Below are 25,960 nucleotides of genomic sequence, written 5' to 3'. Positions count from 1 at the left end.
ACTCCTGCATTCCCACACATCCCCCTGCTGTGCCTAGCTGCTGCCCTGCTATGGGAGCAGGGGAAGATTTCAGCTCTGGCTTGAAAAAGACATGAAGCTCATTTTCAGGGGAGCATCCCTTAGTGCGTTTGTAATGACCACCTTATTACTGGTTTTGAGTTCATGTGCAGTGCTAAAATCAAGCACAAGCATTGCTTTTTTGGTGTCATGCTAATAGACTTCTAATGGTGTTTTCTTTATTGGTTATCTCACAGTTCTCTCCAACAATACTCAGAGTTAAAACACAATTTTTTTTTTACTCTACCCAATAAGTGATCTAATGGATCTAATCTCTGGTAGTTAGGATACCTGTCCACCTGTATTATGTATCTGAACTTTCTCAGAGTTGGTGGTCCAACGATGGTCTCTTGGGTTGCATTAGATGTCTCGATTTCTAACCACCCAAATTTGCTTTTATTCCTTTCTCGTGCAGTACCAGGGACCTTTAAAAAAATCCTGGAAGTGAACAGCTGAGCGACTGGAGAGGAAAATGCAGTTGCTAAGCAAGGGGAAGAACATGATGCAAAGGTGACTGGCACAGAAAAACCTTCTTCCTCAAGGACGTGGGCTTTTCCCCTCCTTGGACCTCTCCAAATGCAGGAGCTGCTGCTCGGCAGCTGGTTGCGGATGGACAACCAGTGCCAGATGTACACCCGTACACAGGGATTTCATCCTTCGCTCATGCTGCATTGCTTTTGTACGTGCCAGAGGAGAGGAAAGAGCGAGACAGGCCGCTGGCTCTGGGGTTTTCTCCCCCACCATCCTCGCCGTGGCATGGGGAGCCTGTGCTGTGCTGCCCCTGCGTTTTCAAGGAATTGCCTAAAATTCCTGCACGGGGATGACTTGATATCCATCTGGGTGGCAGCGAGCCGAGAGACAGCAAACCCGCATGACTAGCAGCTCTCGGGAGGGCAGAGGCAGGTAGATGGTAAAAATTACAGCTATAGAAAGAAATGCATTGAGTGGGACAGCAAGAGAAGATGGGAAGGTGTTGGAGGGCACGCACACTCTTTGCAAGCCTCTGGCCCGGTGGCTGACATTTGACACAAATAAGTCTGGGATTTTATTTACAGACTGTAGTCTCATGGACAGGAGGGAGCGCAGGTTTTTCCCAGGTGGAAGTTGATTTTGCATTGAAATATGTGTAGGCAGGGCTTTCCTCTGGATCACAGCCCCATGCCAGTGCATTAGCAACAGAGCTGGCATGCCTGCGGCTCGCAGGGAGCCTCAGCGCCCAGCGACAGCAATGATTGATACCAAGAGAGATCTTAAATAAAGGGTGTTTAACTGAGGACCGGGCATTCCAGCAGATGAGATGTGGCCTGGGAGGCTACAGACCCTGGCCAGTGGCACTAACAAGCCAAAAATCCCTCGGCGCTGGGCTGAGCAGAGGCAGACAGGGATGGGGGCTGCACTGGCCATGGCAGGACTCCCGCCTGCGTAGCAAGCAGGCTGCGTCTCTCTGGGCCGCAAGATGAATTATAACAACAAGAAATAGTTTGCTCCTGCCCATGGAAAGTAAAAGGCTGAGAAGAAAATGTGTGAGAGTGACCTCTCTGCACCTATTTCACTGGGCAGATTGTAAAGGAGGGCTCTACAGATGTCAGGTGCCCTACAATCTCTTTAAAACCGTGCTTCCTCGCAGCAGTGAGCTGCCCCCAGGACCCAGTGGAAATAATGACCATATATTTTTAAACACAGAAGCAGACACAGGATCATCAGTCTTGCAGGTCTGCACCATGGATACCAGCTATCCAAGCAACTATACAAAGGCACAAAGAACAGAGATTTTGGGATGTAGCTGTCCCAGCGCAGCTTTCCAGTGGGCTTTAGTCTTGCTGCATGACATGGTCGCTGAGTAGGGTAGCACAGGGTACACCAGGAGGAGAGAGCTGCAAATCCTCACTCAACAGCACGTGAGAAAAAGCAGCCTGTCCTAGCCACGGCTGCTACACCCTCGTCTCGTGAGAGCAGGGAGTCAAGATGCTGAGGCAGAAAAGAAGGAATCATCTTCATCAAAGCAGCTGCTATAAATCTGCCTTTATTTTGGTCGCTTCCACAACCTGTTGTTGTCTCTTTTGTCCTGTCTAAATTGAGATTTCATACTTGGAATTCATCCATGCTCTGAAAATATCTGGATACAGAGAGAAAGGCACTGGGTGAGTCACCAAAAATCCAAGCTGAAGAATTTAAGAATGCATTTTAATTACAGTTAGTATTCATTTAATGCTATCTACAATGCCTTTCATTACACAGTCATTTATTTTTAGCACCAAAATATACTTTATTTTGGAGTACTTGACTGTTAGCATATGCAAGATTCAAAAGGGAGACCCAAATGTAACCATCATGATGTAGTTTACGATATTATCGTTTCCGAAATACATTTGGGTTTCACAAGGTCATGGGTGGGACACCTGAAAAACCCAAACAATTACTTTGCTGGATGTCAAGAATTGAGAATGTCAGTGCTCAGAAATGAACTCGGTTCCTGATGAATATGAGGCAGTGTACAGTGAAAAAGCAAAGCTGCTGAGTTTTAAAAAGCTGCTTGCAGGTCACTTTTAAAAAACAGCTGTGGTCATGCCTGTTTCCAAAAATCTACTTTTAAACCTGATGGCTTAGCAAATAATCACCTCGTATCAAATATCCCTTTCAAAGCCTTAATGCTGGAACATGCAGTGCTGATATGGCTGAATATAAGCACTTAAATAAAGGCTATTATTTCCAGGTCTGTGGAAAAAAAATGCAGTGATAGGGCAGCTGTGTTCAAAGGATGCTGAATAAACTTATTAAATGCTGATTCTGGTCATCTGTTCCCCTCTATTAGATTGCTGCAAGCCCATGAATCGCTCCCTGCTCCAACAGTGCTGACAGCACCTTCCTCGACAGCCCTTCAGGGGCAACCGTGCCTCATTTCCAGGGATGCCAGTGCACCCCCTTCTCTGCTCACAGTACCAGGACAGCGCTTTAAGCACCTGGTTTCAAAATCCATTCACATAGTCAGCTCGGAGAAATCAGACTTTTGTGGTCTAGTCCCTCACTTCAATGCAGGTGAAATTTTGATCTGTTGCTTGATCCCCTGTTAGGAAATAAAATTAAAAAAAAAAAGTCCTGATACTGTCCTTTCATGTATTTGCTGCAGTAAGAAGCAGCTGCAGAGGGGTTTTTTGATGCCTCTGTCGTTTCAAGCTATTGCTATACATTGTACATTGCATTAAATGCCTTTGAGGTCTGCACATGGTAGTGCTCTTGTCTCTTTATCTGGGAAATCACCCCCAGAAGTACAGACGTAGTGTGCAGGGAACCCAACCCATGCCAAGCGCAGCTGCTGTGTGGCCAGGACATTTCTTCTGACGGCCAAATAGTCAAATTCCCTTCTTCCACCTAAACAATATTCAAGGCAGGGTAGGAGGAAAAAGATACGCCTGCTGGCCTGACCGTCAGGCCAGTAGCCTGGATCTTTGGAGTTCAGATGGATATTGGTCTTCTCTGTAGTCATCTTCAAGTTACTTTCACTCGGTTCATACCGTAGCTCTTTACCTATCCTATGAATAATCTATGAGTGTATACACTGCTTTTAGTCATGGCCACAGTCTGCTAAATATACGCCAAAGAGCAGCCTAGTCCACTGAAATCAATACGATTGCTAGGCTGTAAAGATGGCCAGAGAAAAATAAAGGGGACAGAAGTCCCCCTTCAAGGTGTTCCCGCTGCCTGTCAGCTGGTTTGGTTTCATTCTCTCCCCTCCCTTGCATTTTTTAAAATAGTTATGACTGAAGGACATAGCTGAGCTCCTTCCCTCCCAGTGCCGTGCCTGGCAGAGAGGAGAGGGACAGAGCTCAGCCTAGCAAGCTGCCAAGTGTTCTGGCCCTCCATCAGCAAAGCACTTAAGCACATGCCTGCTTGTAAGTGTTTAAGCAGTGCCATTGACAGAAAGCCCATAGTACAGAGTCCTCAGGATCCTAATCAAGGCTAAACGACACGTCTGAGATCTTAAAATACCATTTTTTTTCTTCCCAGCAATAATGCAAGGATTGCCCAAATGAACAAACAAAACTGTCCTATTGAAAGGCTGCCCATCTGGCTCCTCTCCTAGGTGTGCTGGGGCAAAAAATACAGCTCATCCAGTTTGGGTTATAATTATATAAATATATAAAACCCCTATTATATTATATTATATTATGTTATGTTATATTATATTATATTAATATATAAAGGGTGGTCCCTGTCTTCCTTATACCAGACAGTAACATACATTGAAGGGACAGCATGAAACCAACAACAGCAGCTCCAAGTTTCTCGCTGCCCTGCCATGAACAATTTCAGCCCAGACAGTGAAGTTCAGCAAAAGGCGTAGCAACCAAAACCAGGATTCTGGAAATGGTCAGGAAAGCGTAGTGGATGTCACTGCCACCTGTGCTGCCGCTGAGAAGAAAAGCTGGAAACACAACCACAGTCTGAGATGCACATGCATCTAAGTGTTTCATAAATGTGCACAATTCCTGGGATACATTTCAGAGGAAAATGCATAGGGGCTGCGACGGGTTGCACGCTCTGGTAATTATTATGTCTGTGTGTGCCATGTATGCTGTATGATGAATAATGTGTCACAGATTCTGCAGGATAAACACTCTAAATTAGTCACATTTTCAGCTCAAAATAAGTGAAAGGTAAGCCAAACCACTCAAAATTCAAACCAAATGCAGGTCAGTGCTTTCCTATTGAGTAATCTTAAAAATAAATGTCATTTCTGTCATAAACTCTTGATGATTCATCCTTAACCTGGACTATTTAATCTTGGATTTTACTGACATTTTCCACCGTGGTGGGTTGACCCTGGCTGGAGACCAGGTGCCCACCCAAGCCACTCTATCACTCCCCTCCTCAGCTGGACAGGGGAGAGAAAATATAACAAAAGGCTCATGGGTCGAGATAAGGACAGGAGAGATCACTCACCAATTACCATCACAGGCAAAACAGACTCAGCTTGGGGAAAATTAACTTAATTTATTGCCAATCAAATCAGAGTAGGATAATAAATCTTAAAACACCTTCCCACCATCCCTCCTTCCTTCCTGGGCTTAACGGCACTCCCGGTTTTCTCCACCTTCTCCCCCCCAGCGGCGCAGGGGGACGGGGAATGTGGGTTGGGGTCAGTTCATCACACGTTGTCTCTGCTGCTCCTTCCTCCTCAGGGGCAGGACTCCTCACACTCTTCCCTGCTCCAGCGTGGGGTCCCTCCCACGGGAGACAGTCTTCCATGAACTGCTCCAATATGGGTCCTTCCCACAGGCTGCAGTTCTTCACGAACTGCTCCAGCGTGGGTCCCTTCCCCGGGCTGCAGTCCTTCAGGCACAGACTGCTCCAGCGTGGGTCCCCCACGGGGTCACAAGTCCTGCCAGAAAACCTGCTCCAGCGTGGGCTCCTCTCTCCACAGAGCTGCAGCTCCTGCCAGGAGCCTGCTCCAGCACGGGCTTCCCAAGGGGTCCCAGCCTCCTTCGGGCATCCCCCTGCTCCGGCGTGGGGTCCTCCCCGGGCTGCAGGTGGAGATCTGCTCCCCCGTGGACCTCCCTGGGCTGCAGGGGGACAGCCTGCCTCACCATGGTCTTCATCACCACGGGCTGCAGGGGAATCTCTGCTCCGGCGCCTGGAGCATCTCCTCCCCTCCTTCTGCACCGACCTGGGGGTCTGCAGGGCTGGTGCTCTTACATGTTCTCACTCCTCTCTGCAGCTGCAGTTGTGCAGTTTTCCCCCCTTCTTAAATCTGTTCTCCCAGAGGCACTACCACCATCACTGCTGGGCTCGGCCTTGGCCAGCGGCGGGTCCGTCCTGGAGCCGGCTGGCATTGGCTCTGTCGGACACAGGGGAAGCTTCCAGCAGCTTCTCACTGAAGCCACCCCTGTAACCGCCCCCTGCTACCAAAACCTTGCCACACAAACCCAATACATCCACAATGGCCTTTGTCTGGTTGCAGCTAGGTCAACCATGCCTGTTTTCCTTGAAACTATTTGTTAAACTATTGACTAGACCCTATCTTCCCTGTGACCAAAGTCACTAGACGCCAATTTATCTAAGCAGACCAGCTTTCAGGGGTAATGGAACTAACTCCAGTTCAGAGAAATATACCCCCTCTTTTCCTGAAGTTAATGATTTTCTTCTCAGATCAATGTATGGTTTATTGAACTCTCTGCTCCGAGAGCAAGTGAAGTTCCTTATTGCTTAAGCAGAAAGTTATTTATTTCATGCCTGATAAGACTAAGCCTCGACTCATTCGACTCAAAAAATACCGTGTACCTGTAGTGTTATAGTTAATGGTTGGGTGGGAAGAAATCGGAAATTTCTCCTGCAAATCCATCCTGGAGTCTCCATCAATCTAAATACACAAGCCATCAGCGATGGCCACCTAAACCTAAACCACCTAACTACGAGTCAGAGACCACGCTACTGGTCTCCTTTACCCGTGCCCTCTTACGGCCCAGGTACATCGGTGTGCTCCAACGTCTGCCTACCCCGCCAGCACGCCCCAGGTCGGGGATGCAAGGGGCCGACATCACTTGAGAGGGATGTAGAGAACAGCAGGGAGATGTTAGGACAGAAAAGTGTAAATATGTGAGTGAAAGCAAGTGGGTTGTTAACACCAGGCAGGTGAAAAGAGGATGGGGAGAACGATTACAGCACATTCCCACCGGAACCTGAAATAAACATGAGATTGCCCAGACTTGGTGCCCCTGTGCCAGATGATGTCAGAGAAACATCTATTTCACGCTCTCCTTGTGGTTAGTCGGCGCAGAAGGTCACGACTTGCAGCACTGTGGGTTGCTGTGTGATCCGAAGCGGTAAAGGCCGGGGCCGTGGACCCAGTGACTCCGTTCTGGCCATGAACCACCTGAAGAGCGTGTCAAAATTGCATTGTTTGAGAGTCAACAACATTGTCGATTGAGAGAGAATGTGAGGAAAAGCACAGAACAAGATCTGAGGTGTTTCCAGGAGAAGCAGCAGATGGGACTTTGGCCCATGTATGCCTCCACGTACCCCGCACCCCTGGCACTTGCAGGTCCCTAAGCAGTAGCCCAAGGCATGCGGAAGACGTCAGCCTCCTCATACACACATGAATTAGTCCCCTACCATACACAGAGTCTTTCATGTAGTGGGCAGTGAGCTGCGGTTTCCAGATGGCCAGGAGCACTGTAAAATGCTGTTTATTTCACTGTAAAATGCTGCTTATCTCAACCAGCATCGTTGCAGGTTTGATGCTCTGCTACATCCCAACCGTCAGCACAAAAGATGGCTTCTAGAGAGCTGCTTGGTGCCTGTGCACAGAGCACGATCCATGTTTGATACCAGGAGACATTCCTTATTTATTTTTCTATATCACTTGCTGTCACGTCCCAGTTTCTCAGGATGATGACTCAGGTTCACCGAGTCCCAGGTCAGGGTTAAGGTGAAACGATAGCGGGGATCCTTTAACTCACAAAACTCAACTTTTATTTGCTCACAACAAGAATTGGCATGAAACTACATTGGTAACCTGTGTAACGTACTAACCATATGTCGCCAAACATATACTACAAGCCTTGCTTATCTGGCGATCAGTTTGGGGAAGAAAATAAGGCGAGCCCTCCCGTTGAGTCATGAGGTTCAGAGCGGACCCCCTTGCTTTCTAGGCTCCTTCTCAGAGAGGAGCCCAGGGGCAGCTGGATCCACTCCTAGTCCCAGACTTGGTCAATGCTCTAAAGGGATGAAGTGTAGGGATTACGGGAAAAGAGAGAGAGGGAGAGAAAAGAGGAAGATTTCACCAGTCCTGGATCCAGCGCTGGTTCCGCCAGTCGAGGGGTCCAGTTCCGCTGGGTGCGTGGCGCTTCAGTTTGCATCCTTTTATCATCTCCTTGCCCCTCCTTCGGACAGACAGTTAAACTCATTAGGCTAATTAGGTGTCATGCACGGTTTGTGCTTCCAGAACCTTCGGGAAATGGGTCGGTGGGCTTGGGGGGTGTTTGGGGAGTAACTTCTCCCTCCCTGCAGGCATGACCGTTGTTTGATCTTTGGCCATGCGTGGTGAGCTGCCCTGCTCCGCGTATCCGAACAGGGAACTGCACACCCTCCGGCACGGCCTCCGCGCCCCGTTGCTGACCGGCTTCTCACCTGCGGCTCGTCGTTGAGCAGGTTCACTGTTATGCAGAACTTGCCCCACCGCAACGTTTGAGACATTCACTCTTTCAGTCTCTCACACTTGCAGCCTCTTTGTACAATGTGTTTTCACTTACATAGATTCCTTCTTTTCCATATGCCGAAGTGCTATTTACGAAAGCCATTTTATCCATCCCTGGAAGTCAGCCAGCGTCAGCACTGGGAACCAGAGAGAAGATCCTCAAGTCCTACCCCAGAACCATCGCTGGACCACACCGTGCCTGACAGGAACCCCAGCTCAATAAACCCGACATTAAAGTCTCCATGTCTTAATAAAATATTATATTAATAAAATATTAGCTGAACATCTAAGAGGTGCTAGAATACTTATCATATGAATACGAAAGCAACAGGGCAGGCTTCCTTTCATCCCCCGTGAAACGCAGTGCTTGCAGACACAGCACTGGGACTCCGGGCACTTGCTTTTCCTTCCTTCTGGTTCCCACGCTGGCTTCCTTCCCAGTCTACCTCTTCACCTAGAAATGGTGGCTTTGTTATCTAGCCACTCTGTTCTGCCCACAGGTGAGCATAGCAAAGAAATAGTTTTCATATGGTCAGGTAGGAAGAGAGGAAGAACAAGATGGGAAAGTGAAGTGCATGGAAAGCAATTACCAGAGAGCTGGGAGTCTGGCCAGGGAAGAGGCCACTTCTTTTACAAAGACCTTTCTGAGGAAAATTGGTTTTGTTGGTTGTATTTTCTGGAGTACTAGGTAAATGAAAGACAGGATTTGCAGTGTATTCTTTCAGTTATTCTTGCCTAACACAGGTTGAAAAATCAATGCTTTTACAGCCAACAAAAGATGTCTGTAGTCCGGGGAATCTTCACGGTGTCACTAGCGTGATGCCCCTGGTTACATCATTCCCTCACTGCTGTTAAATGTGGTGCTACTGGACAACGTGATGAAAATACTGCACGTATACAGTATGGCAAATTTCTACCCATGTACCACAGGTTTTAGAAAGTTTTTATGCTTGCGTTTTAGGCCTGATGCTATTCCAACTGAACGCAAAGCACTATTCCCACAGAGCTCCACATGAGAAAGACTTGGCCCTAGACATCAATGTTCTTAAAGATGAATTCTTATCAATGAGGGAGGGACAAGGCTACGTGTACACTTTTCTTCCGCCATCCTGTTTCCAGAGTTGAAATTCCGCTGTAGCCTTCGTAGCTGAAGCAACAAGCACCTTCCTTCACGTTGGTGTCATTTGCAATGAAGGATGTTCTGCCCGGACTGAAGTGAGAGCAACAGCTTTTAGGCACGTTAAAGCGAGTAGCAAATCTCCAAGACCCCCCTGAGGTTATTGGAAGACTATCTGAGACGGAGCCCACGAAGCGTGGCATTCCAGCATGAATAAACCACCACAAAGGAGGGGAAGGAAAATGAAGTGAGAGAGCGAGGAAGAGAGCACGAGTGCGAGGAAGCTTAGCAGCCATGCTGGCAAAAAGCAGACTGTCAGCAAAGGGGATGTTTACAGCCTTGAAGTTAGGATTCAAAGAGCAAGCGCCTGGCACGAGTCTGCGCTACAGCCCCTCGAAGCAGGGTAAGGCTGTGAGAATACAAAACCTGGGGCCGGTTCTTGGCATATACGAGAACTGGAGACTTGTGCTCCCGGCCATACAGCTGTTGAGTTACAAACAGGTCAATGCGCAGAAGGACCCTAAACCGAGTGCAAACGTATGCTCTAAAATCACGGCACTTACAAGAAAAGCATCGGCAAATCTTTTTTTTTTTTTTTTGCCAGTAAAAAGAAAGGAACTGAGAAAGAGAGAAATATGCATCACATCCAAATATCAAAGCACATTAATTTCTCTATAGGGGTGCTTGTGATTGCTCCATGATTAGAAGCTGAAAAGCATCTTATGCTTATGAAGAATGCATGTGTATCCTTCCCAAAGTCATAGCACTTACATTGAGGATAAACATTTTTTGGAGAATTTACAGACTGATCCAATAATCAGCTCAAGTTAAGCGGTTCCTTTGAGAAAATTCACATTGTACCAAACGCTTTGTAGTACTGACGGTGTTTTAATGATATTTTTATTTTGTACTGGAAAAACTTATCCTCTAACAAAAATTAAAACCGTTCAGCTTCAGGGGATTCTGTGGAAAAAGTGACACGCTTTCAAAATGCCTCCCACCTCCCGCTGCGCTGGAAACACGAGCCAACCCAAGCCGGCCCTTCTCCGTTGCCTGTGCCCGCGCGTTGACGTACAGCCGCGCAGAGACCCAGCGATGCTCAGTCTGAAACACTTTCGTGCAGTTGAGAACAGGGGTGGGATCCGGGAACGTTTTCCATCTTCCGCAGGAGCGGACAAGAGGCCCCACCTGCGCGCGCATGGGGGTGAAGGGCTGTCGGAGGCTTCAGGTGGCAGCAGGAGAGAGCTGAGGCAACTGCGGGAGACGAGGCTTTGATGAAGTTCAAGTGGGAAAAGAGACATTTGACGTTTCTGTCTCCTCAGGCTTTTTCTGAATAGCCTTTTCCCTTACAAGGATGTGATGAAGTGTCCCTAGAAGGGTATTTCGGGACCGCACCCTCAGCACTCGGACCGTGCTGCAATTTCAGTCAGCGACAACCTGTTGAGAGCACGGAAGGGGTGCTAACTGCCTTTGTGAGCTGCAGCTTCTATTTCTACAGGCACAGCTAATAGCCAACTCACTGAGCCTCTGCTGAGGAAAAGAAAAAATTAAACAGAAGGAAAATATTAGGGGATATAAACAGAGACATTTAGTTCCAAGTCAGCCCAAATCTGCAGTCCAGAAACAACAATGAAGAAGCAAACTAATGCCTGGAGGAAGAATTAGCAAGAAACACATCCTTGACTAAACTTCCCAGCTTCACATCTGCGACTACAGAGCTGGAAAGGTGAAGGGCAGTTTTGTGATTGCTCGGGGTAGGAATCGTGGCCCTGTGCTCAGACCCGCGATACTCGAGGTGTGCAGAAGGATGTATAAAATCAGCAATGGCAAAGATACGTAGAATGAAAGCAGGCAAAAAAGACACCTGTAAGTTAGAAGTTGTAAGAAAAAAAATGTAAAGGGCCCATCTGGGAAACAACTAAACGAATGCAGTATTTGTGCTACCTCAGTATGCTCTGCAGCCAATATTTAATAAATGGGAGCATGGAGGAGATGAGTGGTGGTTTTTACAACAGACCAGCAGATTCGGTATCTGTTGGACACATACAGTATTGAACATCCGAAGGCAAGATACATGAGGTAGGTAAGGGGTCAGGCAGTATTTATATGACAAATAAGTGAAGTTTCCCAGTTGTGACCAATTACTTCCGACCAAAAAAGCAGGTAGCCTCATCTTCAGGCTGTGGACACTTCCCTGTGCTTCAGGCAGAGTGAAGCTCGAGCGTGTGGCTTTTGCTCAGCAAGCTGCACTGCAAGCCGACACTACCCAAAACCAGCCTTCGAAGGAAAAGCATTTAACGAGCGGGAAGTGGATGGGTCTGTAGACTCTCTAATGGTATAAATGTTACTGGAAAAGCCATTCCATAACACAACGTTCATCAGAGATCCAAGCCGAGGCAGCAGACGGAGAACGTGCTGGCAGCAGGCAGAGGAGGAGCAGAGCTAAGCTTTGGCTCTCGGGGAGAGCTGGTCCCTGGACGAGGCTCCTGACGGGTGGAGAGGTGACCACAACCCACCAGCGATGGAGACACAGACAAGTCCTGTTTTGGTCAAAGCCACCGATGTTTGACAAGCTCTGCTGACCCTGAGCAGCCTGTTCTGTGCCCCGGCTGGTGATAGATCTGAAGTGCCATCTACTCCTGGCAACATGAAGTGGCATATGCCCTTATTTTAGAGAAGCATTGTACCAGAGGTGTACCTACCTGTGTCTGGAGTGGTTCAGACAGAGGTTAAAGCCATAAAATCATTTTGTAAGGGACTTGCTGTCGACTATAATGTTATAGCTCTGGTTGCTTACCTCACAGCTCTGCCAGTTTTTATAAAGGCTACCAAAGGACTCATCTAATTTTAGTTTTTTAAATGCCGGTGTCTTGGCTAAGCCAGTTGTGTAGGATCCTCCGAGGTGGCACACCAGGGAGAAATAAGCACCTGCAGAGGGGTAACTCATCCTACCCTAAGACGGGTGAGCTGACTCGCCTCTGGAAGCCCTCCTCTCTGTTTACAGCCTACCCGGCTTCGATGCCACTGCCGTCAGGTAAAACGGGCTTCAATCAAGTGGTCCTACAGACCAACCTACACCTCCAGAAAGCCGCTCGACCGGTTTCACGCAACATCCAGCAAGACATGCCTGCTAGGTCAAAATCCGGTCACCTACGTAGTGTGCCCGGTACACAGCCCCTCTCCTGCGACGTCCCCTAAGCGGAGAGCGGAGCAGACGAGCCCGAGGCATCGGTGGTAGCCCTTGCCGCGCTGCGTGGTTACAACAGCGCGTCCCGAGGCCGACGCACAGCACCAGCTGGAGACACTTGTTAATGAGACCGCTGGTACACCGAGAGCGACAAATGTGACCTTTGGAAATTCAAATTAGGCTTGCCACGTGTATCTTCCAAGCGAGCGCCGTGACTCCCGTCAGGGTTCACGTGGGTACGGGGTATGTCTCAACCGCAGGCTTGCTGCTTGTTTTACACGTGCTGCGAGCCAGCCGCCTCCCCGCCGCGGCAGCACACCCTTCGGACCCACGCCGAGCTGGGGCTCTGCCGCACGGCGCGCTCCGGCTTCGTCACGTCACCCTACCCGCTTGCCCGACGACGCGAAAGCAAACGATGTGCCTGCGCCCAGGCTCACGCGCGGCTCTTCTGCAGGTCCCAGTGACTACGTTCCAGCCTCCCCACCAACCTGCTCTTCCCTGTACGTCAGCTTGGTTGTTCAAATACACCTCGCTGAGGTCCAGCCCTCTATTTTCACCCAGACAACTCTAGCTCTTCCCTTATTTGCCTTTTTCCTTTTCCCCTTGCCTCACCGAGATGCGTGCCAGCTCTTGCTCATCACTGCTATTAAGTCCACTGTAAGGGACTGTGATTTATGGGGAGAGAAGGGAGAGCAAAAGGAAAAATACCTAGGCCATGCTATGGAAAGGTTATGCGAGTTTGGGGGAAAAACGATTCTCTACCAGATGACAGGTCTAACTCCTCCTTAAAATCCTGCCCCTGTTAGGAGAGGTTTCACCAAATTGTCCTTCTGTTGCTGTAGAGGAGGTAAAAAAACCCCTCTCAAAACAGAGTGCAGAGCCTTAAGCCTAGCAACAGGCTTCCTAGCCTGGACTTGTGAGCATCTGAGTCTATTATCCAATAGTTTGATCAGAGAAAAACCTGGGAAGAACGTGGCATGAACTTTTATTGTTGTTATGGGATTTCTGGGCTGTGGAGAAAGTCTGCATGCAGTGAGATGGGTTTAAGTCTGATTGAGAGTCGAAATCTGACCCTTTGCCTTAGTTTCTCCTTTTCCTTTCCCTTCCTCCTTACATGATCCACACTGTATTTCCAGGGAAGTATGTGGAAAATTAAACAAACTAAGAAAAATTAAAATGACTTATTGATGGCAACTCTGAATACTTCAGTAATAAAACAAGCAAGACAAAGTATTAGAAATACAGACCAGGCAAAAAATGTGCATATACTGCTCTCTTAGCACCTTTGTCATGCTATTAGAATAACACAGAGTCAGGTTTTTACCACAGCTGAATTATTGTGTTGGGCCACCTGAATCAGAAATCCCAGGAAAAGTGGAAAGGGCCTTTGTGGAACTTCGGGTACCATCCGTTCGTAGGCTGGTGACAAAAAGCAGGAGGTCTGCTGTTACAAACCTGCACCTCCGTGTCCAGCATCCTGACAGTGCCCATCTAGGCTTTCTCCCGTTCTGGGCTGCTGATGCTTGAGTTTTTCAGTTGTTGTTGTTTGTTTTTTTTTTTTAATTATGGAAAGAAAAATGCAAGATGGCCAAATCTTCACTAGATGCTTCAACAACTGCTCAGTCAGTAAACGGTAACTTACTGGGATATTTGGGATTCAACAGTATTAGATGATGATCGCAATATCTGCCGGGTGGGTTGGTGTTATATACCCATAGTCCAACCGACTGCTACACACCTGCCAATGGGACAGTACCCTTCAAACTCTGCAGTCACGCGACTTTCCGTAGGCCCCATCGAGGGTTTCAATGCAATTTAGGAACTCTGTTCTCTCCGAGTTAACTATTATTGAGGCAGAAAATCCCCAAATGAAATATGCAGCTAGTGATGCATACATACCAATTTTGAATGTATTAGTAACAGGCAAACAAAACCCCCAAAGGGAAATCAGGATTGCAGGTTTAGCAAAAAGCATAATTTGACCTTCATATCGGCAGTTTCCACTAATCATAGGAAAAACTACAGTCTTACGCACCCCACAAGTCTCCGTTAGCAGAGTAACACCACTTGCACGTGCCAGCATGGTTGGCCCCAAGCCTGCAGAGCCCGAGTTAGGCAGCTTGCAGGCAGTAGTCTGGCCTCCATCGACTGCACGTTTGGGGAGAGGACGATGCTTGGGGCAGGCATCTCACAATGTTTCACGAAAGGTCTTTTGCTCCCGCGGAAGGTGGGGAGGTGCTGCCGGCGGTCCCCTCTCGGCAGGGCAAGTCCCATCGTTCTGAGCCAGACAGGTCAACGGTGAGGGATGCTGCAGCAAAAGACGGGACTGGTACCTGCCGAGTTCAACTGCATCTCGTCGTCTTGGCTAGCTCAAGAGCAGCAGAGGACCAGTCGTCTCCAGCACAATGCCCTCCTCAGTGCAGCAATACAACCGCCAAAGCCAGGAAGGCTCGTAACAGGCTGCTGGACAGACAGGTCAGCCCAGGCTGGAAGGGGCAGAAGTATGAAAATGCCTCACCTGAACATCCTGGCAGGGCAAAACTGCTTCTGAAGAAGGCTACAAAAATAATAGACTTTTTACCAACCTGTCCCATAGATCAACTCCAACAGCAATACAACACCCTTGCCAAGCGCAGCAAACGATGTCAAACAAGGATGGCAAACGTGCCCACGGTCACGCGGGGGCCAGGACAGGGGTATCCACTGTACATGCAGGGCTGTGCTAAGGTGTGCGTTTAGGAATGCTGTTTTCACCAGTAAAGTTTACGGTAAGTATTTACTAGGTTAATTGTCTCATAGGTTTGTCAGCAATCATAAGAAACAGGATAAATACCACGCAAGTCTGCAGTAACGGCTTCTCCCATCATTTGCAGTAAGTTTGGGTTTTCACTTAGAGAGTACAGTAATGCTTACAGAATAAAGATGACAACAGAAAGGTGAAGGACAAGGTAAATATAGCATTCATAAGAATGATAAAATTAAGAGATGTCTTTCTGTATTTTTTTAATTATTTTACATTTTTATTTCTCTTCCCAAGTCCAAAGGATCTTCCAGCAAAAGCCCAGGTCTGAATTATTTAGGATTTGGGGTATAAAGAAGCTGTCTCTTTGGAGAATATTTGAACTTCAGTGGGATTTTGAGCACCGGCACTTCTGCAAAACCAGGTCAAGACACAATGTTATTGATAACTCTATCTGGATGCTTGAATTTTGAAGGAAACATCTGCAGTAGACATAAGATAGTGCCACCTCTGTGAACCAGACACGGCATGAGCTCGTAACAGTGTCGCCTGTCACCTTAATGGCGAGTGCTGTTGCTGGAGGGTGTGCGCCGGTGATGACTGGATTCCACTTTGCACGGGAAGGTCTGTGTCACAGAAAAAATGGCTCCTGATGCAGTGTTAAAGTAATGTGTTGCTTATCTTAAGAATAATAAATAACACAGCTTGTAAGCTGCTTTTTCTTATATCTTAGAGACATTTTAACCCTATTTGGTCAAGATATCGGAGATATGATAACGCATGTTTTAAGGAATGGATGCAGATAAATATTTTCTGAAAGCACTCAGATGAAAGTTGTCAGAGGCTGATTTTAAGCCAACAAAACGCATTCTGAGTACATCCCAGGATTAAGAGAGTAGGTATAATTGGGCAATAACATCATCGGCATTCGTTATTTTCCTTCTTTGAGAAACAACGGAATCCTCCCTCGTGTAACCAGCACAGCCAGAAGGGCCACCGTGTTTTGCCTATGGACAGGGTCCCCCCCTTGTCCCCCGGGCAGGGGCTGTTCTTGGGGCTCGGGAAGGCTCAGCCCTGCGGGGGCAGAGCCTGCACTCGAGCTTAACCCTGCAGCACAGCTAATGCCGGTTTTAGCACAGGGAACGGCTGCAGGAGACGGCGATGCGAGTCCCAGCCCTCTGCGTGTCTGAGCCCAATGTTAATGTCGAGGAAGAGGCACTGGGAGGGAATAGAGGCCTCGGAACTGAAAGGATAAAAACCCCTAAGCGACCCGAGCCAGGCTTATCGCTGCAAAATCTCTCACTGGGCATGCCCGTGAACTTTGACATGTGCCAACACTAGCTTATTCAAACGGGCTGGATCCACTTTCTTGGGAGTATGAACAAAAAAAGTATTCCTCCCTCCTCCTTGGAGGACTTCACGCAGTAGGATGCAGAGTGCTGCTATAGCAGGACTAGAGGCAATCAGAGGGGACCACTTTAAACGCTCTCTTACTTCCTTAATCAGAGCAGTGCTTGACTTTCTCTAGAGAAAAAGATTTTAAGTGATGTCTACAATTTGTTCAAGCACTAACATCCTGTACCCGAGCAGAAAGCACTTCTCAAGAATATGTTACCAAGACACAGAGAACCCCAGAGAGACGATACACACGTCTGTCGCCACCACAGGAGGTAGGAAATCAGGCAGGGCAGATGATGGCACAGCCTGCATTTAGAAAGGAGGGATATGGGTTGCTGAAGAAAGCATTAAGGTGTTTCAAGAAAAGGATAAAATTTACAGTTTTCCTTCAAGGAGTGAAAGCTCCAAAAGGATATGGATATAGTGGGCAAACCGCAACTTGTGGCAAAGTTCTGGGTAAGAGAAAGGATTCTGAACTACAGGTGGTGAAGAAGAAAGGGGAAGGGAAATCAAACTACAAAAAAAACCCAGAAGAAAAGGAAGGGAAATAGGATAACAAAAGATAACCCTTACAAAAAAAAAGAGCACCTGAGCTGTCGGGGATAAAAAATAACAGTGCTCTCTCAAGGCCTAGGGGTTTTGAGAGGATTTGTGGGTTGCAGTGTGCACGCTATCTTGTACATGCTGCACGCTAAAAATGGGAAGACCACTACAAATGCATACTCTGCGGCTATTGTCATGCCTAAAAACCACATCGGGCTTTAGTGCCAGCAGCACAGGTACACCTAGAATGGGAAAATGCAAATGGGCCATCAAAGATGGTTCATTACATGCTGCTTGCTTGTCCTATCATTATTACAGTATCTCTTTATTCTTCACAGAAGAATATGTTCAAAAGAATGAAATTTAAATGTTACATTCAAACCTTGGGTGAGATTTGGCAAAAAGCATGTATTGCTCCTCCAGAAATATACAGTAATGCTAAACATTGTTTTTCGTGCCTTTTCTCGGTACTCTTTTAGTTGATTCTAGTAGACAGATTAGCAGCTGACAGATTACCTGGAACAGTTTTCCTTGTAGCATATAGATCTTAGAACTCCAGTAGGGAACTGCTCGTTATCAATATTTGCAAGGGTTGCAATTTCAATGTATGATTTTTTTCATTGATATTTTGTAACGTATTGCACTACTTCCGTATTACTTTTAAATCACCACCAAAAGTGACAACTTTAATTAGATTTTCTAAATATGCAGCAGACAGAGGGAGGCATTTGGGAGCCAAGCACATAATTATATCTTTTCCACATCAGGCTCCGGGTGATCAATCTAATTCAATCCATGCCAGCAAACGGAACAAGACTTTACACATAACTCAACACTCATGCAACTATTGAAGTATGGCATACGCACTGTTTTATCCTCAGTGAACTGTACTTGGATGTGTAATTATTCAGGGAGTACTGATAGGGTGAAACTCCTGTGGAGAATGAAATGATCTCCCGAGTGAAGCTGGTATTTCCCCTTACTGTAAAACACGACCATTTGACAGGTTACATGCTTCGGAGTTTATACAAGTGAAGGCTGGCCCAAGTCTGTGAAAGCCAGCAGAACCCTCCTGGGATCCTGCGCAAAAATCTCAAAAACTCAACACCAAAACAAAGAGCTACCACAAATGCCATCCCAGAACTACGTACAGCTCTTTCACTTTCTCCCCTCTTGTAGCTGCAGCTGTGTGCACATTACAAGGATCCTATTTCAGGGCCACAGCTGAGTCTCTCTGGAAAGGAATGAGAGAACAAGAAGTCAGCGGGCATTGCAAGCGGAAGCAAAACTCACGAGGAGGGGAAACTAGCAATGAAAGCGTTGGGGAATAACTGCTCCTAAGGGCACAAGTATCAATCTGAAGAGGGTCATAGAACAGAGCTTAGGCTGTTGGACTGGCATCAAAGAACCACTGGTTCAGAAATGACGGAGTCTTAATCTGATGTTTGTGCTTCCCAATTCCACAAGAAAAGAACCCAAAGTCGTTATTCTCCAGGTGTACATTTTGGTATTGTATTTCAATGTAACCTTCAAACACACTGAAACAAACTAAATATATTTTGGAGGAAAACCAATGCATTTCTCATAAATATTTTATTTGTCCACATAATTTAATGCTAAAGATGATTATTAGCACTTAAGCGTCAAAAAGAGCACCATGTTAGTCTTCAGAGCCAACACAGCCCATTCTTTTTGTGTTTGTACTTATTTTACACGCTTTTTCCTCAGCTTCTGAAAGGGATATATATGCCCCTATTTAGAACTTCTAACATGGTTGAGAACTGAACCTTATTATCACAAAACCAGGATAAAGTAGGTACATGCAGAGGCAGCATCTCTGGGGTCCTTCGTACAACTGAACTTGTTAGATGGGTGATGAGCATATTTTCTTCTTAAATTAACCCTTTACATGCATTAAGCGGCAGATCTATTCACACTGTTGAAAGTTTATCATTCAGGCAGTGTTAAGCTGGGAGTCTTGGTTTGTGCATGGTTTTATTTTTTTTAAACAAACTTAGTAAACAGTTGACGGTAGCACCCTGAAGTATTCTTAGCCGCTGCTAAGAGTACAGTGATGGTAGATCATACAAGCTATCACCTGAATATTAACACCCAAGCATCTTATCATATGAAGTAATGCACATGGCTTAAACCCCTGTAAGCAGCTACGAGAAACAAGGAGCGGTTATACATCCTGAAGGATTCAAGGGGATGCCACGACAGGACTGTCATGGCACCCATTTAGAGAGACACTGAAAAGCCTGGCATTATAGTGCAGATAATGGACTGATGTCATTCATCTCCCAGAACTGTAAAAACAAACCCCTTTAATCCTCTTTTCCCAAGGAGTGTTTGAATTGCTGCAGGATGAACCTATTTTCTCTTAGAGCTGTAAAATTACTACAATTCCTATATTTTACAGCAACATTAGATGTTAAAAAAGGAAGCATCCTCTTTTGCCTTATCTGTGGTTAAGTGGTATGCTTTCAAGGGCAACTTTTATGAATTACCAGTACCTATGAACAACAAAAGGATAAGAATTATGATAGTCTAGAAAACATCCTTTGCAATAGTTTAAGTGCAGTGAGAAAAGCATGCATTTGCCTCAATAGGATAAGGACTCCAGCTCTACTTATTTCCAAAGCAAGCATTTATTCCTTCAAATTATTTTTCATACTGGACAAAAGAATTTAGTACAGGTTTTTTTCCAGAGAAAAAAAAATTGACAGTTGCAGTGAAGTATTATCTAAAATGACATTTCATTCTTGTGTCTCCTAAAATACATCTATTTCTCTCAAAACAATATTAATCAATTAACAAAAGAAAATGGAAAAATGGACACCAAAATGTTTTGATAGCTTGAGGTACCATGTTCTCTCACTGACTGCATACAAGTCACTCCCTGAAACACACAACCTTTTATCACAAGAAACTTCTCTTTTCCCTTTACCCACTGCATCTTTTCTTACACTGAATTACTGACAAAAGTGCAAATTACTTCATAAAATATTCAGACATATTCAGAATGTCTGCAGCATGCAGCAAAAATCTGCAGTAGCTGCCTGCAAGCGATTTACTACAAACAAACACGTTCTCTACATCTAGTACATTCAGTTGGCTGGCATCCCTAAAACAGTTATTCAGTTATTCCAGAAAATTCTGAAATATGGTCTGTACAATCTTGCAGAATAACATGGTTTGCCAAGGATGTTGCTGATACTGTCAGTATTCTTCAAGGCAAAGGGCTAGAAAGCAGTGTTGGGAACTTTAGCTTGTAACTGCAAATAATAGGCTTTTTTCCCCCCTTTTCTTCTTCTTTTAATCACAAATCCAAATTAAACAACTTATTTCAGATACCTGCTGTCTCTCCACTTCTTGTCCAGCACTGGGCATAATGTTCAGTCTTGCCTAACCCAGCTGCTGCTTCCTCTTGCATGACCAGCCAGCTGATCCAGACTCCACACGTCACTTACCGATACTGATTTCTTGGGAGGCTGTAGGCTTGAACCTGAAAGCGTCTCACAGGAGCACAAATACAGGGATGGAAAAACTATGCTGCAAAAAGTAGGCCTATCATACAGAAAAATGACAGGATGGTTTTGCGCCCTGTAAGAGTCTAAACCCAGTAAAGTGGAGAGCGTTCCTTCATTTGCAGACACAGTCAATGATTCACCTCAGATTCCTACTAGAAGCCCATGATAATTAGTCACAAGCCATTCTCGCCCTGCATGTGGCACAGATTCTGTAGCCACTAGGACCAGTGAGATTAGTTTTGACACAAATTAGGGTTACAAAATTTGTTAGTCTTGATGCAAATTTTGATTTTGACATAAGTCACATTTTTCACTTTTGCTTCAGAAAGCAGCAAATTACAAGCAGTCATTTTAGCACTCACTTTTCTAAAAATCTCAAGAAATATCAGAAAACGTTTTGCTGTAAAAAAGATTGTTTGCTGTTGTGGAACAAAGAGGAAGAAAACTATTGTCTTCTGATTCTTACGTATGAATCACTTCGGCTTTACTAGCAAACATAACAATGTAAAAAATTAATACAAAAACCTAAAGATGCCATATTTTCTTTGCCATAAATTGCCACATACTCTTCAGTGACTGTAGGTGCTCTGATTATTCACTTAGTCTCTTAAGATACACTTTCTCTTTCAGCTGAAGAACAGATATTAAATCACTTTTTTCCTGTAAAGCACAATACTGTAAATGGATAATAGTAAAGAATAATAAATAGAAATGGTAGATAAGAAATTTATTACTGCAAAATAACAAAACTAGATTTCCTTTCTAAAATTACTTTTATGACCTATCAGTACAGTAGACTTGGCAGGAGAATCCAGCTTGTATTTACATGTATCTGTTTCGAATGTACTCTCTGTACATGAGGAAGTCATCTTTTCCCAGGGGCTGCATGTTTCCTCTTCCAGCCTGAATGTGCGCATGAAAAATCTCTATTGATTTCCTATCAGCTCTTGGAGGCTGCACTTCATAAATATTGTCTTGAGAAAAGGAGGAGATGGGTATTCTGGAAAAAAACCAAAACAAACATGCAGAATATTTGGAACTTTAGGTAAAAATTTTCCACAGAGAGAAGAGTATTTCTTTTCCTTGAAATATATATGAGAGTCAATGAAAGGGCAACTTCCCACTAGATAATTCATTTACCTAGATTTTTATCACTACTGCAGACCTGATAAGACCCAGCTTTCCAAGTAGGGTAATTAGGTAAGTTGTCACTAATCACATTACAGAATACTTTCTCACTTCCCTCCGCTCTGTCCTCATTTCTTCACCCTCCCTCAGATCTGCTACGGTCAGTAAGTACCCAAGCTGAAACAGATCTGTGCCATGCATTATAGCAGATAATAGAAAAACTTTATAGAGCTACCCATTAGCAATCCAGTAGCAATTATAACAAGCAAGTGATTATACTCTGAACCAACATATAGAAAGGATTTATCAGATAAGAAATTTCTATCTAATTATCAGGAAACAGACAACTTACTACCAGCAAGAGCACTCTGTACATTGGGACTGCTGATATTTTATGAAAATATTGTTTAAAATAGCTTCATATAATAAATACTATCTTTGAATCCTAATATTTAAACCTACTCATGAGGAATACATGAAGTTTGAAAGTTTACAAGAACCCGAGTTTGTCAGACCTCTTCTAAGCACTACTGTCAATCAGACTCACTCATAAGGTAGAAGCTGGTCTTTTAACCATAACTCTTGAAAACTGCATAGCCAACAGGTCAAGGAAAGTCATTGTTTCCCTCTGTTCAGGGCCTGAGAAACCATATCTGCAGCACTGTGCCCACTTCTGGGCTCTCCAGTACAAGACAGACAATAAAATACTTGTACGAGTCCAGCGAAGGTCACCAAGATGATTAGAGAGCTGGAGCACATGGCATACAAATAGAGACTGCAAGCGCTGGGTTTGTGCAGCCCAGAGAAGAGAAGCTAAAGGGGACCTTATTGCTATCTGCAACTACCTAATGGAAGGGTGTCTGTGTGGAGCCAGACTCTTCTGGGAGTGTGTGATAAAAAGACAAATTTCAAAAAGGGAATGCAAATTGCAACATGGCATATTCTGATTAGATACAAGGGAATTTTCCACTGTGAGGGTTGTCAATCACTGCTGTTGCTCAGAGAGGCTGTGGAACCATCCTCCCTAAGGATATTCGACAGTCAAGTGTATGTAGCCCTGAGCAACCTCATCAAATCTGGTCCTCCTCTGAGCAGGGGACTGGATCACACGACTTCCAGGGTCCTTTCCAGTTTTTAATATTCTATGGTTCTAAGCCAAACTCTTCACTAGCAAGTGTTCTCCACAACCAACTGCACGATAGCAACAAAACTATTTATACTCAATACATAATAAATGAATAAACACTAAAAGTATCTTTGTAGTAAGTAATTGTCATTTTGAAGCACTTCAGCTATTGTGAAAGCTTCATTCATTAATACACCATGTACATTTCCCAGCAATGTTTTAGTAACTTATAAAACACTCCCAGTGTTGAATAGTACAGATGTTTTACCTGTGTGATAGCAGATCAGTTTCGATTCCACAACAGAACATTCAATGACTAATACTTGCCATCTGAAGGTAACCTATGCATAACTTTTCCTTCTGTCAATACTATTTGATTTAGAGGAAATCAAAGTTTGAAATTAACTTCAAGAAAAAAAACCTGACAGAACTATGATTACCTAGAACAGTGGATGCAATGCACCTATAAATGCTAAATAGGAGAAAAAAAAATTTCTCAGTTATGAAAAAACGACATACGTGTTTTAGAGTTCTCTAAATCATCAGTTTAATAAATTTTTAGCCCATATTTCAGCTGGAGAAGACGATTTAGTTTCTAGATAGCTATTAAAATACTGCTGCTGCTTTATAAATACTCTATATAATAAACAAAGCTGCCCAGGTATTCAGTACAACACAAAGATTTCAATTCTGAAAGACTCACTTTCCTACCACCACATACACTGAACACTTTCCTACATCAGATCATTACCTAGAGGTGGACCCAAAATATCATGGGGCCCAGTAGCCTGTCTCATGGAGTAACTAGCAGCAATGTTTGAGGGCAGATTATTAAAACAGAACAGGTACTGAACAATCCCTTCTCCAGTATATCCTCCCAGATTTCAGCAACCAGGATTTAGGATCTACCTGAAGCAGAATTTGAAACTGGACTACTGTTTCATGAAAACTGATTTCCATAGGTCTTCACTAGTTTTTCTAATATCTCTGAGACTTACAGAATCCTGTGGGAGTAAGTTCCATTACTTAATTGTGTCTGATGTGACACTCCTTTCATTTGTTATCATAGGCCTTGGTTGCTCGTAATTCTTACATTGGGAGAAATGGTGAACAGTCATTCTCTGTTTGCCTCCTCTACATCACTATCAGACAACCAAGTGTATTTCATCTCTCCTCATACACTAGTTATTTTCTGATCAACCTCTTCACCTTGCCATTAATGCAGAGTTCCAAGGTCTACTCCATTCTCTTTGATAATGCAGCGAGGACCAAAATTGCGTTTAATACGTGAGATTTTTTTCACTAGCTTTTCATTTGTCATCTACTATTTTAGCTACTGAAGACAAATTTTCTAAATACTTTCCATAATAGCATATTGGAATAGTAGACAGTGCCAGTGGCTGAAAAAGTCAGAATGCTATTGTTAAACATTGTATTAGCGTATGCACATATTTTTGGGCTCAAAACTTCAGGTAAGAAATTACAGCAGCAACTTACTGTCAAAGCTCACTATTTCCAAAAGTGAACATTGACCAGCCCAAATGCAATGAAGATTCAGATATTTGCATCGTTGCCATACTCCACAGAAGCCACAGTCATGACTCACTATCTGGGTGCTCTTGACATCCTGCTGATGTCAAGAGACAGGAAGTTATTTTTATGTGAATAGTATCTGCTTTTAAAGGGAAAAAACAGGGGAGAACTGGAACACTTGAACAATGGCAGAGCTCTTCTATAAATGAAATGCAGTAATAATCTTCTAGTTGCATTATAAGCACAAACTAATGTTTGACACTCTTTCTAAACCATGATCTCTATTAAAACTGCCAAAAAACTTACTCTCTTTTTAGCTTTTTATTTTATTAAAATATGTTGGATTTCGGATGTTTCATCACATGATGGTTCGTTAGTCTTATAAAATGACCGCAATGTGTCATGCAGTATAGTATGCCTAATATTCCACTACAAGTGGAATACGGTATATAACATAAAAAGGTTTCCATATTAAAGTCATATTTTTCAATTTAATATTTCAATTTGTATTTTTCCATTTTACACAGCAATACATTCAAGTTGATTATACTTACACTGCAATGATGGAACTACTTATACAGGTATACTATTGAATTTGAGACAATAAAATCACTGGTTACACACTGGTTGCATACTTAAAACCAAGTTACATTTTACCAGGATGTAGACAGAATTTGCTAGGTTATGTCACAGAAACATTTGGCTATTCTAGAATTGGAGAAAAAAGCAAAGCTAAAGAGTTTGCAAGAAGTGAAGCCTTACTGCATAGAATATATTTTTATTTTTCCTTATTTTAGACTGTATTACAATTCCTGTTTAGGCTTCTTAGTCTTAGCATTCTGTGGCACTACAGTGGAATGTAAACAAATACTAAAAATGTGAGCAAGTTACCTGTCTGATGATCAGGATAAATTTTCCAAAATGCTTGCATTTTTATGCTTTTCTTAAACAACACAAAACTCATTTCAAAAGCATTGAAGCTCTTCTGAAGAGTCCAACCTCTGCTATTATGCTTTCACTAAATCAGCATTTTATTTTACTTTCTGTTGGTAAACTGTATGAATAATACTTTGAAAATTCTATCATACTTAACCTTTTCTTTCTATTTTTTTCCCCAACAGAGTGATAGTTTCTTCTCATTATCACTTCTTCTAGTTTATTACAAAACATTAAGGTGGGTGTTTTCAGAACTGGTACCGAACATTAGTCTATCTAACTTCATATCTAGATGCTTTAAAAGTAGATTGCTTTTCAAAGCACCCATAGCTTCTGCAGATACTTATTTATCTAGTTTAAAGCATTCGAGCCGAGACTAGCAATGGTGTTTGACACTAGCACACTGTACTAAATTACCACTGTCACTATCTAACAGCAAAAGATGTCACTTACTCAAATGTACCTAGC

General features: G+C 44.4%; 1 protein-coding gene and 1 long non-coding RNA gene across 3 annotated transcripts in view; both read right to left on the bottom strand.

Moving 5' to 3' along the window:
- Positions 1-7,177: 7,177 nt before the first annotated feature.
- Positions 7,178-15,814, bottom strand: LOC121233624. Its single transcript, XR_005933526.1, has 3 exons — positions 15,804-15,814; positions 9,519-9,522; positions 7,178-7,557 (listed from the first exon to the last, which is right to left on the bottom strand). It is a non-coding gene; the product is annotated as an uncharacterized LOC121233624 (long non-coding RNA).
- Positions 15,815-18,810: 2,996 nt separating this feature from the next.
- The window catches only part of FIG4 (FIG4 phosphoinositide 5-phosphatase), a 74,428-nt gene continuing 67,278 nt past the window's right edge, over positions 18,811-25,960 (bottom strand). For both annotated transcript variants that reach the window (XM_030007377.2, XM_041127235.1), the window contains exon 23: positions 18,811-21,769. In XM_030007377.2, coding sequence (XP_029863237.1) covers positions 21,592-21,769 — 178 coding nt within the window. In that variant the 3' untranslated portion in view covers positions 18,811-21,591. The remainder of the gene's footprint in view (positions 21,770-25,960) is intronic.

The sequence above is a fragment of the Aquila chrysaetos genome, chromosome 2 (genome assembly GCF_900496995.4).
Source record: "Aquila chrysaetos chrysaetos chromosome 2, bAquChr1.4, whole genome shotgun sequence".
Classification (NCBI taxonomy): domain Eukaryota; kingdom Metazoa; phylum Chordata; class Aves; order Accipitriformes; family Accipitridae; genus Aquila; species Aquila chrysaetos.
Note: the sequence above shows the minus strand (reverse complement) of the source record. Positions and strands in the feature narration are given on the sequence as shown.